Source organism: Canis lupus, chromosome 11 (assembly GCF_048164855.1).
Source record: "Canis lupus baileyi chromosome 11, mCanLup2.hap1, whole genome shotgun sequence".
NCBI lineage: Eukaryota > Metazoa > Chordata > Mammalia > Carnivora > Canidae > Canis > Canis lupus.
This window is the reverse complement of record NC_132848.1, coordinates 47966261-47978831: the sequence shown is the minus strand read 5'-3', so window position 1 is coordinate 47978831 and position 12571 is coordinate 47966261. Positions and strand designations below refer to the sequence as shown.

General features: G+C 46.1%; 2 protein-coding genes across 14 annotated transcripts in view; one reads left to right on the top strand and one right to left on the bottom strand.

The window, feature by feature from the left end:
- Positions 1-1822, top strand: part of FER1L5 (fer-1 like family member 5) — a 58448-nt gene extending 56626 nt beyond the window's left edge. For 4 of the 9 annotated variants that reach the window (XM_072768135.1, XM_072768133.1, XM_072768132.1 and 1 more), the window contains 5 exons: positions 167-266; positions 338-531; positions 706-815; positions 1128-1272; positions 1388-1822. In XM_072768135.1, coding sequence (XP_072624236.1) covers positions 167-266; positions 338-531; positions 706-815; positions 1128-1272; positions 1388-1615 — 777 coding nt within the window. In that variant the 3' untranslated portion in view covers positions 1616-1822. Of the gene's footprint in view, positions 1-166; positions 267-337; positions 532-705; positions 816-1047; positions 1273-1387 lie in introns of those variants that run through there. The other 5 variants (XM_072768137.1, XM_072768140.1, XM_072768139.1 and 2 more) reach the window with 5 other exon arrangements.
- Positions 1823-2840: 1018 nt separating this feature from the next.
- The window catches only part of LMAN2L (lectin, mannose binding 2 like), a 30261-nt gene continuing 20530 nt past the window's right edge, over positions 2841-12571 (bottom strand). For 4 of the 5 annotated variants that reach the window (XM_072768170.1, XM_072768173.1, XM_072768171.1 and 1 more), the window contains 4 exons: positions 8599-8760; positions 8395-8509; positions 4602-4721; positions 2841-4273 (listed from right to left, as the gene is read on the bottom strand). In XM_072768170.1, the coding sequence (XP_072624271.1) occupies positions 4131-4273; positions 4602-4721; positions 8395-8509; positions 8599-8760 (540 nt within the window). In that variant the 3' untranslated portion in view covers positions 2841-4130. Of the gene's footprint in view, positions 4274-4601; positions 4722-8394; positions 8510-8598; positions 8761-10054; positions 10088-12571 lie in introns of all 5 variants that reach the window. The other variant, XM_072768169.1, reaches the window with a different exon arrangement.

The window sequence follows — 12571 nt, the reverse complement described above, 5'->3', positions numbered from 1 at the left end:
CCCTCCCTCGAACTGCAAGTTGCACCAGAACCCTTGGAACATAGCCTTGGGCAGAAAGCTGCCTCCTTAACAGCCCATCATCACTGCTGGGTGGTGGGCTCATAAGGTGGCCAAGGGAAACCTCAAAGGAGACAGGCCAGTAATATGTTCTTCTGCCATCCTCCAGGAATACATATGGAGCCTGGACCCCACGGTGATAAAGTTCCCAGCGCGGCTCATCATCCAGATTTGGGACAATAATGTGTTCTCCACTGATGACTTCCTAGGTGAGACCCGACACAGGGCCCGTGACCACAGGCCGGGGAGCTCCTTGCTGATGGCATTTCTTTGGGCTCAGGGGTCCTGGAGCTGGATCTGTTTGACATGCCCCTCCCGGCCCGGCACGCCAGCAAGTGCTCCATCAGGATGATGGAGACTGACTCCAAGTGGCCCTACTTCCTTCAGTATAAGCACTTCTCCCTCTTTAAGAAGAAGACTGTAACAGGCTGGTGGCCTTCCCAGGTCCTCGATGGTGGCAAATGGCGCATGTCGGTAGGAGCTAGGGAGGGTATCTGTTGCATATAGGACTGCAGTGCCACATAACTTGGCTCTAACAGATTTCTGGGGACTTTAGCTAAATCTTTTTTTCCTTCCTGGACCCTGGGAAGGGGCTTTGGGACACCTGCTGTAATGAACTCAGCCTCCCACCACCTATGGTGCTTCTAGGGTAAAGTGAAGATGACGCTGGAGATCCTGTCAGAGAAGGAAGCCTTAATCAGGCCAGCAGGGCGAGGCCAATCGGAACCCAACCAATACCCTACACTTCATCCTCCCCTGTAAGAGTCCTGTGGGATGAGGGGACCAAATCTTTCTTCCCCATTCACAAGGCTGAGCTACTGGGCCCAGCAATTTGTATAGGGTGTGACTGGTGGGCCTACAAGTGGAGAAGGGTACTAACTTCCCAGCACCCCACCTCAGTGCTCAGTTACAACGAGGAGAGAACAGCCTGGGTGAAGGGGGCGGGGAGGGGAGAACACACGAGTAAGCAGAAGTTGCTTTTTGAAAAAGCAAGCTCTCTGCTGTGCATCACTTGACCTGAAAGTTCCCTCTGCCCTCCATCCTCCGACATCTCCTCTGCTCATGGATAGACGCCCCAACACCATGTTCCTGCTTCGGTCACCTATTACAATCTTCTGCCGCATTTTCTGGAAACGCTACCACTTCAAAATCATAATCGCTATAATCATACTTTTTTTAGCACTTATGCTGTTCAACTTTATCTATTCAACACCGGTGAGTGACAGCCTTGGGGACAGGGACAAAGGCATTCACTAGCTGGTCTTAGGAGGACTCTGAAGAGACAGCCTCAACTGGCTATCTCAGGCTAACTCTCACCTGTTCTCTCTAGAACTACTTGGCCATGAGCTGGATCAAACCTAAACTTCGGCTGAACGCTCCCATTAAAATATCCACCAATATCATCAATCAACCAAACCTCAGCAATGTCCACTCTCCCATCCTCACCAGCCAGCATTTGAACCTAAATCCTACAATAGACCATGAGTTGAAACACCTCCAGGGACCTATGAATCACCTACAAGACATTTTTCCAGAACTTCCAGCCCCACGAGACTAATTGGTCCACATCTGCCTGGCTTTTCTCCTGCTTATTATTGGCCCTTCCCTTGCGCTTCCTACCAGTTCTCATTTTTAGCTTCTAGGGCATATACAAGGGACTTCTGAGACATATGCAATGAGGGGTATATTCTGCTCAGAAACCACTTCAACAGGAAGGACAGAGTTGTCATTTTCCCACTGAAATAAACAAGTTTTGTCACAGAGAGCCACTTTGTAATTTAGGGGGTTGAAGAAAACATGAAAGGCAAGACTCATGAGGCCAGGGAGCAACGTCATCTTTATACAGCACCTCTAGACGTCGGGGTCTCTTCCTCTCTAAGAGGCTCTGAAGTCAAAGGGAAACCAAGGGAAAGGGAGACTGTGAGGAGCGAGATGGCTCGTGTGGGGTAAGCAGCTTGCCAAGGCCACTGCTCTGATCCCTACCGTGCATGTTCAAAAGAGCCACGCCAACAGACCAGACCTCTCCCTCCTCTCGGGCACGCCTGGGATTACAGGGCTCAGAACAGCATTTGGTCCCATTCACAGTGGGAAATATTTGTTTCTAAGAACAAAAAGCAAGAGCTGGGGCAGACCCTACCATGCTAGGTTAGACGGTTTCCACATATTTCTCAAAGGCTGGCCTCCAGGCTGAGTAGGGACTGCACTTATGTCTTCCCTGTCCTCTTTAAAAAGCCTCAGGAAGCCCATGGGCTGGAATCATATAGAACTTAAATTCAATCATCACACACATACCCTCTCCCACGATGAGCCCCCTTCCTTCTGGAGCACTGCCTGGCCCATCTCAAGAGCCCACTTAGGTCCTCCCACCACAAGGGTCTAGCCAATCTCCCCCTTTACTCAAAAAAGACAAAACAGCCACTTGCTTTCTCAGTTCTAAGTGGTCCTAAGGCCAAGCTCCAGGTCAACATTTTGTACTCCGATACCCTGGAGCTGCTCTGCTCTTGTGGGGAAGGTCTTAGGAGGATCCGTTTTATTCACACCTGCAAGACAGCACTACAACCTAAGATGCTCACTTAAGCATGTGGGAGGGACAGAAGAAACCCCAACACAATGGAAACTTATACCCAACCAAGGTGATCTCCTTTCCTTTTGGGCCAAGCTGAGGGCTTTCCTAACCCAGGAGAAGGCAGAGCAAGGGTTGACAAGTTGGGGGCTCAGTAAGGAGGCCTAGACCTTCCCCAAAACTACACCCAGAAGGAAGGACACTGAGTTAGAAGCTCATGTTTGGTTTCCATCAGCCATTTTAAGAATTTCCCTTAGGCTACAGAAGTACATGGCTAGGAGAGCTCAGCGCTTCAGACCCCCCAGGGAGATTGGCCTATTGGCCAATTTAATCACAGGGCAGACAGGTGAGCAGCACATGACCCCTTGTCAGATAAGGCAGTGGAATAAGGATTGACCCACAGAGGAGGACACTCTGTTACTCAATGACAATGAACTCTTCCAGGCACAGATGACGAAGGTCCATTGCTCCCAGATTTGCAACAGGAGAATAGCAACTGCTTCTTATCCATTAGAAGCCAAGATTCCTCTTTAGGGAGTATCCAAAAGCTTCCTTAGGTTTTGAACACTCTGAGATTCCAAAAATCATGATAAAGACAAAACACGCAGTTAGGCAGGCTCCAGAGTCCAGAAACATCTCCACATGGTCAGCTCACATGGCAAACGGTGCTTCTGGTGTGGACACGTGGAGCTGGTCAATTTCATGGTTACTCCCATTGTATCCATGAAGTCTTACAAGCTTCTCTTGCACACCAACTTTCAGCCAAACTTGACTGAGAGCCTAAAGGAACCAACTGAGAAGGTCACAAACAAACCAACAGAAGCCAGATTCATGCTAAACATCAGCTAGAGCAGTGAGCCAAAGCAAACAGCCCTCTCCCTGTGGCCACCTAAGGAAGGTCAGTGAAACTTAAGTTTGTTCTGCAGCCCCAGCCTCCAAAAGAGAGGCATCCAGATGTCTCTTCCAGCTCAGGCTGCATGTGGAGAGAGCAATGAATGGAGGGAGAAGGCAACACAGGGGAGAAGTGTCCACCCAGATTTCCAATGAAAATTCTTCAGGTGGACGGAGGCCTGGGTAAAAAGCAAAAACCCAATGAATGGCTGCCTGGAAGGTATGAGGCGTTATCAGTGTTATGTTCTCTGCAGATTTAAAAATGAAGTACAAGGGTCCTCTGAGTCCAACAACAAGGCAGCCTGAGCAATTAAATTCTCTTCTGTGATTTTGGCATCAGAACCGTATATATATCCTCTCCATCCCTCTTCGCTCCCAAGTGGAAGGACTGCAGGGAAAGGCACATCACAGCAGCACTGCCCTGGGGTAGGTGGGCTTCCTGAACCAGTTAGATGTCCCCATCGGTAACCATGGCAATGCAGCATCCCTGCATTCAAAGCTCCAGTGAGAGAACAGAGTCCCTGACCAGCTGCTGGAGACTGCAGGAGGCCTGCCTGGCTCTGCACTCAGGCCAGAGCCTGCTCATGGTGACAGGCAGAGGTGGCAGCAGCAGGAGGGCTCAGTAGAAACGCTTTCGGCTCTGTTCTTGCCATTTGTTGTAGAGTATGATACCAATGACGATGGCAAATACGGAAAACACCAGCGAGAAGAAGACAATGAGGAAGAGGGCCAGGCCACTCAGGGGCGGCAATGGGGCGGTCACTAGGGACACAAGAGAGAAGCAAGTCAATCAGGGAGCCCACCCACGTGGGAAAGTATCAAGTCTCCAGTTTCTGACACTCATTTCTGGGAGCCAGAGAGCAGAGAGACACTCCCTTTCCAGGTGCCTCAATTTAAAAACTGAGCAGCCCTACTCATCTGTAACATGGAGACAAGTGGAATGGCAAAAGCGCGTGCTCCAAGTTCTTCAGAGGAAGAACACAGAAAGGAGATGGCCCTGTGATCTGTGGGTGCAAGCCACCTCAGACCACCCAGGCATAGTAACCTCCTCTCCAACCACAGGACCATTTCCCAGGAACCCTGCACTCACCCTCAGGCAGCTTCATGTTGTCCACCGAGGGCAGGAACACATCTCGATGCAGCTTCTCCTCTTCCGGGGTTCTCTCCACCGTAAGCTCAAACAACTTCAGGGAAATGACATCGTGATTATCTACAGGAAAACACGAGGACCCAAGCCACCTCAAAAAGAGGTATTTTGGGAGTATATGGGTTCAAACATCTGATCTACAGCCAACTAGGAGTGACTTTGGGTTTTTTAGAAATTTACTGTATTTTTTAAGTAATCTCTTCATCCAACGTGAGGCTCAAACTCAAGATCCCGAAATCAAGAGTTGGGTGCTCTACTGACTGAGCCAGCCATGTGCCCCACTAGCAGTGACTGAAAAAAAGTAACTGAAACCTCTATTTTCTCTCATCTAAAAATAAGAACAAGGAATAGGGAATATTGTAGATTACTCAGGATTTAAAGTTTTTTTTTATCAACAAGCATGCAATACCTATATAGCTTAAAAAAGAGACATAATACAAGAATTAAAGACCATATCATATGTAAAACCCAGTAGCATAGCAAAGGAAAACACAGCACTACAGCCTCCCTTCTGTGCAGACGACACACACAAGATAGGAAAGGGCCTTATGCCAGCTGATTAATGGGCCATGAGCAGGGCATAGCTATTGGAATGGCACACACTTCCATTCTAGACTAATTTTCTGCAGCTTCTTTTAACTGTGACCCTGAATCTCACTATTCCTAGAGGAAGAATCAAGGAATTAGGGACTCATTTTTTTTTCTTTTTATTTTTTTAAGATTTTGTTTATTTGAGAGAGAGAAAGCGTACACAAGTGGGGGGAGGGGCAGAGAGAAATAGACTCCCCGCTGAACAGGGAGCTCAATGCAGGGCTCCATCCCAGGACTGAGATCAGGACCTAAGCCCAAGTCAGCCGCTTAACCAACTGAACCACCCAGATACCCCTTTTTTCTCTTTTTAAGTGTCATTCTATCTCATAGGTTCAAACATATTCGATATATTTCAATACACTGAACTTGTACATTTACAGCATTTACAGATGCTTAACACGACCCATCTTTCTCCAGTAGGAACCTATTCAAGTTGGCTCCTGAGTCCTTTTACATGAACCCAGAAGTGATTATCTTCCTTGCTTTCCTGGGAAATTCCCAGCTTGTCCATTTCCTACCTCAGAACTGACATCAGCCATTTCCCCACGAAGCTCTTGTTTCTTTCAGCAGGAACTGGTATGAAGAGACCACAAATCAGGGATCCCTGGGTGGCTCAGCGGTTTAGCGCCTGCCTTTGGCCCAGGGCATCGAGTCCCACAAAGGGCTCCCTGCATGGAGCCTACTTCTCTCTCTGCCTATGTTTCTGCCTCTCTCTCTGCGCCTCTCATGAATAAATAAATAAAATCTTTTTTTTTTTAAGATTTTATTTATTTATTCATGATATATATATATATATATATCCCCTATATTTAGGGATCCCCTAAATAAATAAAATCTTAACAACAACAACAAAAAAAGATGGGAATCCTTGGGTGGCTCAGCGGTTTAGCACCTGCCTTCAGCTCAGGGTGTGATCCTGGAGTCCCGGGATCAAGTCCCATGTCGGGTTCCCTGTGTGGAGCCTGCTTCTCCCTCTGCCTATGTCTCTACGTGTCTCTCTCTCTCTCTCTCTCATGAATAAATAAATAAAATCTTTAAAGAAAAAAAAAAAAGAGAGAGACCACAAATCTGAATACTAGGGTTGCTCATGGCTGGTTATTGGTGACTGGATTTCTTGCCATTTTTTTTTTCATTTTAACATATATTTTATTTAACCCCGTATATTAAAGAACCCCATTTCAACATGCAAATGACATAAAAATTATGGATGACATTTTATGTTCTAAGTCTTTGAAGTCTGGTATGTATTCTAGATTTATAGTACACATCACTTTGGAATGGCCATATTTCAAGTGTCCAATAGCAACCTGTATAACTAATCACTACCATATCAGACAGTGTGGATCCAGATCATTCTTCTAGTTGACTTCTAAGACCTAGATTAGGCCCAAAGGAAATTCTTTTTTTTTTTTTTTTTCCAAAGGAAATTCTGATCCTCGTAGTACAAGAGAAACATTTGCACAGGGCCCACTCTGCCCTTTCTGCTCCCAGTGGAACTCCACTTTGGGGTAGTAATTTGGGGACCCCTCAACTGTTCATTCTCCAAACTCCTTCCCAACTTGTGTCTTCATAGCACACTTTGTCTTGACTTCTGGCAGAAGAAGAGAGAAACCATATCATGTTCCCACTTTTTTCTTCCTCATACCTAGATAGACATCCTTTGAACCAATAAATGTAGAATTTTTATATATGGGGAAAATCAATCAATTACGTCTCACATACTAGGATTATTCCAATTGCAACCTCTGTATGGCTCCAGGAGTGGTGCACCAGAAGCCCTGGTGCACCACTTCTCTGTGAATCTCTCCATTCTGCCCTCTTCTATGATCTTCATCCTCCAACAAGTGGCAAGATGGTTGCCCCGACTCCAGGTGAATGACCCTCACTTCCTTCCCAAAGAAGGAAGAGCACCATTTCTATTATTAGGATGGCATCTACAGCTGCTAAGACTCTTAGAACCTTTAGCAGAATCCCAGATAGAAAAAAAACTAGCTTCGCCTTCAATTAGAAAAATATTTTTGCTGTCAAGATTGAATTTAAGCCATGGGACAAGATAAAAAGCCAAGCAATGTTCCTCACAATTGTAGGGGCATCAAAGAATGGGAGAACCAGAATGTGTCCTCAGCCATTTTCAACAATCCACTGCATAACATTAAGAAGTTGTCAACAAAAAAGTCCTTAAAAGAAAGACCAAATTTCTATTTAGGGATATCCTACAGGCAGAGAACAGAGACTTACTAATATAGACAGTATTACTAAATATCTAAAGCAAAGGACTCCTTCAGGTAAACAAAAATAATTCTATTTCATACTAGCTATAATGAATCACACTAGTCAAAAAACCCAAAAGTTCAGTGCCTTACCTCTTCTCAAAAGATGTTTGGATTAAGCTCAAGCGAAGGGACAGAATATAGAAGAGGAAGCTACAAATCGAGGACAAGGAAGAAAATCCAGAGATAGAAAAGTAAAAGAACCAGGTATTATTAATGCCACATAAATTAAGCAGGAGTTTCAGAATAACTGATCAAACCAGCCAAAGAGAAGACAAAGAGGACCGAGAACAGAGTACCATATATGGTGAGGAAATAGAAGTAGCTTTGATGAGAATAGTGCTGAGGGCCTGGCTGAGATACCTGGGAGGTCCGAGTGCAGTGATGTAGAGCGGTGGATGGCCTGAAAACAGAAGCACCTATACACACAGCACATTCAAAACTCTGAGCACAACGAGGGTCCTGGGGTGAGTTAGAAGAGGGGCAGCAGAATCAAGGAATTTAAGGAAAAGCTTTGTTAAGAGAAGGGGAGCTCAGCACAACAGGAGATAGATGGGAAGGAACCAGACTACAGAGGGGGCACCAGAGATACCAAAGCATGGAACTCCAAATACAGGCTGGAAGAGCTGGCTTGCTGAAGAGACAAACACTCCATTAGCACCAACCATCTCCTAGAGCCAACTGCACTAGGGTAACCTAGGCAGGGGGGTCGGGGGAGGTTTATGGATACAAGAATGCCAGAAGATAAGCACTGTCTGGGTCCTTGCTTCCCACAGCTCTGCTTGTCTGGCTCTCCTCCCTGAGAAGCCTCACCAAGGTCCAGCTCCCGAGACATGACCTCAGTCAGGACAAATAAAGAGTACATGTGGCAGTACCCGAGAGATCCCCAGTGATGGAGGAGGTGCCAAAGTAGTAGCCCCGGGGCAGACGGACCCCAGGCACCTCAATGCAATCCCTCCACTCGTGCTTGCCATCAATGTCCATCATGATCTAGAATAAAAAGGAAAGATCAATCAGGGCCACAAAAGCAGGTGCAAGATAGCCCATGCCACCAACTGGTCCAGAAAACAAGGACTCACCGTCAAATGCCTCTTGACATAGCGAATCACAAGGAAGGTGTCGTAATGCAGATTGCGGACGATAGCCGTACAACCCCCTAGCTCCGTAGGCCGCCCATCCCGCTCATGATCGTAGCTGAGGGAGCCATTGTTCACCATTGCTGAGATATAGGGGAATACCCGCTGGGAATGCAGGGAAGAAAAGCAGAGGACAGTAAGGAAGTACTCTTAGGAATGCCTGTACAAAAGCAACAGGAATTTTGCACATACAAGCTGAGCCCTTCCAGACCAGACGACCACTCCACCTTGTCATTAGCAGCCCCTAAGAACGCACACTCAGATGGTTACGCAAAGGATATGGCCCATGAAACTGAACGCTCTACTTGCCTTCAGGAATCCTCCTTGCTACCAATCTGGTGGGCCTAAAAGGGCCCCTCTAGAGTCTGACTCTAATCCTTCCAGAGATCACTGTTTGGCATTTATTATATATACATGGCCCAGGACCAGTGCTTTTCTTTATATATATATTTATATATCCCCAGTTGCCATGTAAACTTCTTGAAGGAAAAAATCACAGACTTTTGTGTCTCTACCTTCCATCCCTGACAACCTCCCACCCCACACCTTCCCACCTCGTCAGCATTTTGCACATAGCAGGCACTCTAAAAATACCTGTTTGATCAGGGAAATCTTTCCATTCCAGATAGCTCCTTTCAAATTCTCAAATCCTGGGCAGCCCTGGTGGCGCAGCGGTTTAGCGCCGCCTGCAGCCCAGGGTGTGATCCTGGAGCCCCGGGATCGAGTCCCACATCAGGCTCCTTGCATGGAGCCTGCTTCTCCCTCTGCCTGTGTCTCTGCCTCTCTCTCTCTCTCTCTCTCTCTCTCTCTCTCTCTGTGTTTCTCATGAATAAATAAATAAATAAATAAATAAATAAATCTTTAAAAAAAAAAATTCTCAAATCCTATGAGCATAGGATGGATGCTAAATGGATGAGGACTCAGAAAGAGCACTGCCAGAACCAGGCTGCTAGCTGGTGTTCTCCAGCTACAATGACTGTTCTTAGCTGAAAGACCTTCCAGGACACTTAAGCTTCACTACACATAACTTCTTCCAGTAATACCGTGGGCAAGTTCTCCCACTGCAAGTTTCCTCGTATGCTACCCATCCTCCCACCTACTTCAGAGGCCCTGGCTCTCCAATGGAGTTGGAGGAGTGAATGATGGGCTAACCATTTAAGAACCAGCCCAGTGCTGAGGCAATGCAGAGGCAGGGTGATGAAAAGAGAGGAAATATGACTCATGCCACTTCTTGGTGACCTCCACATTGTCCTCAACAGTCAACATGCAAGGTGGAGATGCAGTCAGAATCAGAGACTGGTGACTCTCAAGACAACAGCCACATGGGTGTGAACAGGAGCAAATGCTGGGTGGACACATAGGGAGTTAGGGATGGCCATGATGGGTCAAAACTGAGTACCTGGACTCCTGGAGAATATCGCCTCTTCTGGGCCTGAGAGGGTCCAGCAGGTTATTATAAAAACGAGAGAGGACACAGAAGACAGGAGACCAGGTCAGAAAGAAACAGCCATGGAAGAGTTTTGACCCAGCTGTGGTGGATGAGCAAACCAATGTGAATCCTCAAACAGAATTGTAGAGTCTGTAGAGGGCATTTAGCAAGTTCTTACACCCCTCAAAATAATGGGCAAAACTATATGTACAGATACTTATATGTTTTCTAAGAAGAGGGTCTGTTATTACCCGATTCTCAAAAGGGGCCCAGTAGATAAACCTCTTTAAGGCTTTCAGAAACTTCATAAAATAGCGTTTACTTATGTCTCTGAGTCAGAAGGCCAGGCCACATGTTTTGTCTGTACCCAGACGATGGTATTTCTGTAGCAAGGAGAGACATAAGACTGACAAATAGGGCTAAATTCTTCCAAATTCAAAATGGTGTTTACTGCCCAGGATCTCAGCATTCAGCTCTTGCCCAAAGGACAAAAATCCCACCACTTAAGAGACAATGGAGTTAACTCTGATCCAAAGGGATCATTTACCCTCAAACTGAGCCTTATGGACATATATTTCCAAAGAACTGTTGTCATTCTAACCTACAACATGTGTGCAAGGAAACAGCACTGAGGCATGATTTAGATTTAGAAAACTCATAAGGGGGCAGCCCCGGTGGCGCAGCGGTTTAGTGCCGCCTGCAGCCCGGGGTGTGATCCTGGAGACCCGGGATCGAGTCCCACATCGGGCTTCCTGCATGGAGCCTGCTTCTTCCTCTGCCTGTGTCTCTGCCTCTCTCTTGCTCTCTCTGAATGAATAAATAAATAAATCTTTAAAAAAAAAAAAAGAAAAGAAAAGAAAACTCATAAGGCTTGAGGATATTTAGCTTTGGTCTAGAAAACTGTTATAATTCTAAGCCATTAGCAACAAGAGATATCCACACAAACTCAGCACAGCCCTGCCCTTCAGGAAGGATTTGTGAGGGTATAGAGCCCAAAGCATTCCTTCTTCTAACACTTAGCGAGCACCTATTAGGAGCCAGGCACTGTTCCAGATGCCGGGGGTTCATAGAACTGACATTAGAGTGGAAGAGACAAATAATAACAAAGTAAATAAAATTATTTCAGAGAGAGGTACCTGGCTGGCTCAGTCAGAAAAGCATGCAACTTTTGATTTCAGGGTCGTGAGTTCAAGCCCTACATTGGGTGTAGAAACTACTTAAGTAAATAAAACTTTAAGAAAAATTATTTCAGAGAATAATAATGCTATGATGAAAATAAAACAGGTAACATGATAGACTGACAAGGAAACAGTTCTCTGAGGAGACAATATCTGAGTTGAGGCTTCGGTCGTTGGAGGGAGCCACCAAGAGATCTGCGGGCATTAAGAAGCATGAGGTGGGCATATTCGAGGACCAGAAGAAGACATCAGTGTCTGAAACACAGCTAATGAGGAAGAGGTGGGTGCAAGCTGAGGCACAAGCCAGATCACACTGGGCCTTAGAAGCCACAGTGGGGAGCAGAGGCTAAGCCCCAGAGCAGCCTCCCACTGCTTTGCTCTCATGCCACTGGTGGAATATGTACAGGACTACAGAGAGGTATGAAGTGATATCAGTGGGTGACCCAATTTCCAACACTCTTCTCTATAGCTATCATTTAGAACAAGGGAATTTTGAGTATATTGTCATGCTATGTACAGAAATGGGCTTCTGACAAGAATGCCCATGACTTCAGTGAACAATTAGGGAAAAGAAGGGGATAGGAATGCCTGGGTAGCTCATTTATCAACCCCAGTACACATGGTCAGAAGTTTATGTGGCATCTTTAAAGAAGCTTGGACAACTGTCCTTAATCCCTGGGAGCCCTCTTCCCAAGACTGGTGAGGCGGTGGGTTATCGAGTAACAGCCAGAGCTTTCCTGCTACAATCACCTGTGGGGCCCTCAGAGTCTCATTCAACAGGTAAAGGGGGGCACAGGATTACGTATTTTCCAAAAAGCACCACAAACGGTCATAATGTGCAGCCAGACTTAAGAGACACTGTACCAGACACAGCCCCCCACTGCTCTGAAGCCGGAATCTGTCTACTTCAGCAACTCATGACTTGGCCTTCAACTTTTCACCTCACACTTGTAGTAAGTCTTTAAATGCCCTCTTATTTTCCATGCCCAGTCAGGAGTTCTTAAGTGTTCCTTGGGAAGCCACTAATTTCACATAGCAGCTCATTTTCTTTCCTTGGAAAGCACCCTATATATAGCTAGAACCGAAAGCTGAAGAATCACTCAGACTCGGGCAAGGTGGTAGTTTCATTCCTAATTTAAGAGTCACTAAAAATTAGGCACTCCTACCTACCATCCAAATGATTATTGCCTGTAGGGGGAAGAAATGTTTCCAAATTTTTGTACTACAAGGACACTTAAAAAAAAAAAAAAAGACCCTCTACGTGGTAATTATACTTTCAGCCTATCTTGGCTGAAGGGAGACCTATGAA